Source organism: Theropithecus gelada, chromosome 3, assembly GCF_003255815.1.
Source record: "Theropithecus gelada isolate Dixy chromosome 3, Tgel_1.0, whole genome shotgun sequence".
In the NCBI taxonomy this organism is placed as follows: domain Eukaryota; kingdom Metazoa; phylum Chordata; class Mammalia; order Primates; family Cercopithecidae; genus Theropithecus; species Theropithecus gelada.
This window is the reverse complement of record NC_037670.1, coordinates 1,352,162-1,357,715: the sequence shown is the minus strand read 5'-3', so window position 1 is coordinate 1,357,715 and position 5,554 is coordinate 1,352,162. Positions and strand designations below refer to the sequence as shown.

Here is a 5,554-nt window from a genome sequence, read left to right as displayed (position 1 = left end):
AAAAAACTAGACGGGCGAGGTGGCTGGCGCCTGTAGTCCCAGCTACTCGGGAGGCTGAGGCAGGAGAATAGCGTAAACCCGGGAGGCGGAGCTTGCAGTGAGCTGAGATCCGGCCACTGCACTCCAGTCTGGGCGACAGAGCGAGACTCCGTCTCAAAAAAAAAAAAAAAAAAAAACAATTAATGTTTAAACATATGAGTATATACAAGAAACTAAAGGCATTTATTATCAAACACTGAAAAAAAAAGAACATCTCCAATCAATGGTAACAGCTATAACTGAGGACAGGCTTTATTTCAGGAACATACACGTATCACTTTTCATCATAACACTAACCTGGCAAAGTAGGTTTTTTTGTTTATTTTTTCTTTTTTTGAGACAGAGTCTCTCTCTACCACCCACGGTGGAGTGCAGTGGCACCATCATGGCTCACTGCGGACCTCAGCCTCTCTCTCTCAGGCTCAAGTGATCCTCACACTTCAGCCTCCCAAGAAGCTGGAAATACAGGCATGTGCCACCATGTCCGGTTAATGTTTGTATTTTTCGTAAAGACTGGGTTTCGCCCTGTTGCCCAGACTGGTATGAAACTCCTGAGCTCAACAGATCTGCCAGGTGTCAGCCTCCCAAAGTGCTGGGATTACAGGTGTGAGCCACTGCACCGGGCCCTAAGTAGGTGTTAAAATCCCTATTTAACATAAGAAACTGAAGCACCATGAAGACAAAGTCACAAGTCTAAGAACTGGGAGAAGTGGAAGCCCACCCAGATCCCTTAGATTTGAGCTCAGTGTACCAAACCAAGGGGGCAGAGAGTGCTAACTTAATGTTAGCTGGCAGGCAGATGCAGGTTTGCAGCAGTTTTCACCGATTTATGGGAAAATGGGAAAAAGTAAGGACACGAAAGTACAGACGAGGTTTCACCATGTTGGCCAGGCTGGTCTAGAACTCCTGACCTCATGATCCACCTGCCTCGGCCTCCCAAAGTGCTGGGATTACAGGCGTGACCCACCATGCCTCAGCCTTCCACAGTGCTGGCTTCCCAAAGTGCTGGGATTACAGGCATGAGCCACTGCACCCAGCCAAGAAAAGTCAATTTTAAGCACTTAAGCAGGCCAGGCGCGGTGGCTCACGCTTGATTCCCAGCACTTTGGGAGGCAGAGGTGGGTTGGATTACCTGAGGTCCGGAGTTCGAGACCAGCCTGGCCAATATGGTGAAACCCCATCTCTACTAAAAATACAAAAATTAGCCGGGCATGAAGGCAGGTGTCTCTAATCCCAGCTACTCAGGAGGCCGAGGCAGGAGAATCACTTGAACCTGGGATGCGGAGGTTGCAGTGAGCCGAGATCATGCCATTGCACTCCAGTCTGGGCGACAAGAACAAGACTCCGTCTCAAAAAAAAAAAAAAAAAGGAACTTAAGCATACAGTAAGTACTCTTTCCATGCTCCAATGTTAAAAGGTCCATTTATTACAGACTACTTGTTTCGAAAACAAATCTAAAATTGGTAATAATTCTGCTTAAATTCCATATTAAACTAGGATCAAAAGTTATTTTTAGTTCTTGTTTCTTAAATACTTGAAATGTGCTGCTGCATAATGTTTTCCTTAAATATTTATTCATTCAACTAACTTTGGGTGGAAGGTACTTGTAAGTTTAAAAGTCCTTTCTGAAAGTGGAAATAACATAACAATGTTTGCATAAAAGACACTCAGTGGTTTTCAAAGGGTATCTGGGAGTCTAATCAGCCTATTAACTTTGTTCTGAATAACCAACAACAAATGTGAGCTTTTTGTCACATCTACGTATCTTCCCCTGTAAACTGATACCTACATTTGAAATGCATTTTTAAAATGTTTCATTTGGCCCTATGACAATTATTTCTCCTCTAAAAAGCGACAGGATTTTGGTTTAAGAGCAAATGAGACAGAGTATCTGGTCCATGAAAAAGGCTAAGTGGAAAGATCAGCTCCCTGAATTTTGTAATCAATAACAAGACAAACTCCAATGCTACCTTGTTCATATAATTAACAATATGTGAGTTGAAATAAACTAGTGAGCTACACATTTCTGATACATACCAATTTACCAATCAAAAGGAGGGGAAGAAATCGCTCAAATGTGACTACTGTTAACAAACATCTAAATATCAGACATAGTCTCTATTAAAATCGTAACCTATACATTTTGAAATCATTCCTTCGACTTGTTATTTTTTTAATCGCCCCATTTAAAAAAACAACAAAAAAAACAGCAGCCACTTTTAAAATGTAAATTCCCCCCTTTTTCAAAGTAACTAGCCTAGGAAAATTTAATGCATTAAAATAAAACGTAACAGACAAACCAATTACAACATTAAAAAAAAAAAACTAAAATGATTAGTAACACAAACCAATCGCTCCAGTTTAGCAAAGGGTGTGTTTTTAATCTGTTGTGGGTATCCTATTATACTAATAGGCAACAACGTTTAAAAGTCATCCCAGTGCCTAAAACACCACCATACACATAACATACTTGCCCTTTACTCCAATGAAGCTTGAACTAGACCCAAACTCAGACCATTTTCCCCTCCTTGCACACTGAAATATACGAGGGAGAATCCAAGAAATCAGATATGTTAAGTGCTGGTATCTTCTTCCAGAGTAGGGCCAAATTCGTGTTTGCCAGCAAATGTCACCGTCCCAATAAGTCTGCAAATTCTCACTAGCGCTGGAGTACAAAGAGGCCTGACCACGGAAACACCTGTCCTAGCACCAGGAAGACAGTGGGAAACGCAACCCCCCTGTCTCCGCGCCGGCCCCAAAGCCTCGGCTGCAGCGATCGGGGGAACAAGAGGTGGCCGCTGGTCTTGCGGGTGCGGCGGACAGGGTCCCACACCCCCGGCCCGCCTCCCGAGAACCAGGAAACCTGTCAAGCCGGCCTGGACCCACCCTCCGCAGCCCCCTCGCGCTCCTGCCCAGCCCGGCCCCAGCCCGCCCGACCTCTCCGCGTCCGCCCCGGCCTCCCGGCTGCACTCTGCCACCTCATCCCTCCCGGCTGCCTCGCGGCCCCGCCACCTCCTCCCCGCGGCCTTGGCTGAGGCCGCCCCCCGGGCAGGAGCGCCCTGCAGCCGCCCCTCGCCCGGCCCCGACCCCGTCCGTCCCCTCAAGGCCCGGTCCCCGCCGCCCCCAGGCCTGAGCTCCCGCCGCGCGCTCCCCACCCCCAGACTCCGCCCTCGCCCCGCTCAGCCGCTCCCGGCCCACTCCCCCAAGCCGGTTACCTGGAGGCAAGGGCGGCGGAGCACTTCACCCAGGGCCCCAGGTCGCAGAGGGCCCGGTGCTCGGGGTCCCGCTCCTTCTCCCGCTCCACGTGGTAGGCGTAGATGGAAAGCAGAATCCCGGCAGCGCACACTGCATACCGGGCCACCCGCTCCCACCGCGGCACTGACACTCTCAGCAGGACGGGCGCCGCCATCTTCCCCCCCGCCGCCGCCGCCACCTCCTCCCTCCGCCTCCACCTCAGCCGCCGCCGCCCGTCGGGGCCCGACCCAGCCGCCGCCGCTGCCGCCACCGCCTCCGCCGCCGCCGCCACCACCGCCGCCGCCGCCGCGCCCCATTGGCTCGGTCGCCTGCTCCGGGCCCCGCCCCCACAGGAGCGCGGCCCAACCGCCCCGAAAGGAGTGAGGCGGACGGGGCGGGGAAGGCGCGCGCGGGCGTGGAGGGAGGGGGTGGAGTGCGCAACCGCCGGGGAGGCCGGATCGGCCCGCGGAGGCTGAGGCGGCGCGGCGCGGCGCGGGGCGGCGGGAGCGAGGGGTGGAGCCCGGGGCAGAGAGGGGCGGGGCAGGGGAGGAGAGGGGCGGGGCAGGGGAGGAGAGGGGCGGGGCAGGGGAGGGGCGGGGCCGAGCAGGTCCGCGAGGGAGGGACTTAGAGGAGCAGTGTAAGGAGCACATTGCAAGGATGCCACTGTGGGTGACTGGGCGAGCCGTGGGCCCCTCCTGAGGATGGCAATCAATTGCCATCCTTTTCCCCTTTTTCGTCGTTATCACTTGATATTTCTGACCCAATCTAAATCAACCCTGGCCAATGCTTGGAGCTCCAGAGCCACACTCCTATGAGCTAATCTTCCCACCACCACCTCTGTGGGATTCTGTGTTCGACCTGTACAAAACTTTTTTTTTAATGTGCAAAACTATGTTTTAAATTTAAAAACTATTTTTTAAAAAATGATTTATGGACCGGGTACGTTGGCTAACACCCGTAATCCCAACACTTTGAGAGGCCGAGGCAGGTGGATCACCTGAGGTCAGGAGTTCGAGACCAGTCTGGCCTACATGGTGAAACCCCGTGTCTACAAAAAATACAAAACACAACAACAACAAAATTAGCCGTGTGTAGTGGTGGGCGCGTGTAATCCCAGCTACTGGCGAGGCTGAGGCAGGAGAATCGCTTGAACCCGGGAGGCAGAGGTTGCAGTGAGCGGAAATCGTTCCACTGCACTCCAGCCTGGGCGATACAGTGAGACTTTCAAAAAAAAAAAAAAAAATTTACGATTGCCTTGCTTCTCTGTAAGCTGAATTTGAGGTGGCTTACCATAAGTCATATAATATAGAACAATATAAAGATGAGCTAATGCAATCAGGACGAAGAAAAAGAAAAGTCAGAATAAAATGAAAGGCCAGGAACAAGAACACAGATAAGCAGGCCATAGGGGCTTACACAGTTATTAAAATTGCATCATAAATTTGGCTCTGAGCTTCCCAGTGGCCAAAACTAAAAGGAAAACAGATGTATGTACTTTTCTCACTGTCTTTAAGAAGAAACACAGTATTCTTGGAGATTTTCAGTTTCCCTGGTTGCAGCTTTCAATTTTTCAGGGGCATTATATAGTGATTTTGAGTAATAAGCAATATCTTTGTATTCTTTATCTATTGTTGGGTAAAAATCACCCCAAATTTAACAGCTTAAGAAACAATAAATTATTTTTTTCCTCACAGTTTCCATGGGCTAGGAATCTGGGTGAGGTCAGCTGTGTCCTCTGGCTCAGGCTCTCACGAGGATACAATCAAGCTGTCAGCCAGGGCTGCAGCTCTCCCAGGGCTTCAGATTCCTCTTTCAAACTCACTTCCACGGCTGCTGGCAGGCCTCAGGTCCTCTCTGGCTGTTGGCTAGAGACATCATTTCCTGTCCACTTGCACCTCTTGTTGAGAAGCGGCAGGCTTACCCCAGGGAGAGGGAGGGGAAAGAGGAAGAGACAGAAAAAGAAAATGAGAGTGAGATCACAGTCCTTTTTTGAAAACTAATCCCAGAAGTGACATCCCATCACTTTTACGTAGTCTATTGCTACTTAGAAAATAGTCCCTAGGTCCAGCCAGGCGCGGTGGCTCACACCTGTAATCCCAGAATTTTGGGAGGCCAAAGTGGGTAGAGCACCTAAGGTCAGGAGTTCAAGACCAGCTGACCAACATGGTGAAACCCCATCTCTACTAAAAATACAAAAATTAGCCGGACATGGTGGCACATGCCTGTAATCCCAGCTACTTGGGAAGCTGAGACATGAGAATCGCTTGAACCTGGGAGGTGG

At 50.2% G+C, this 5,554-nt stretch overlaps 1 protein-coding gene across 1 annotated transcript in view; it reads right to left on the bottom strand.

The window, feature by feature from the left end:
- Nucleotides 1-3,714, bottom strand: part of LOC112620261 (vitamin K epoxide reductase complex subunit 1-like protein 1) — an 83,553-nt gene extending 79,839 nt beyond the window's left edge. Inside the window, exon 1 of the mRNA XM_025378579.1 lies at nucleotides 3,255-3,714. Within this exon, the coding sequence (XP_025234364.1) occupies nucleotides 3,255-3,448 (194 nt within the window). The 5' untranslated portion in view covers nucleotides 3,449-3,714. The remainder of the gene's footprint in view (nucleotides 1-3,254) is intronic.
- Between the last annotated feature and the right edge of the window lie 1,840 nt (nucleotides 3,715-5,554).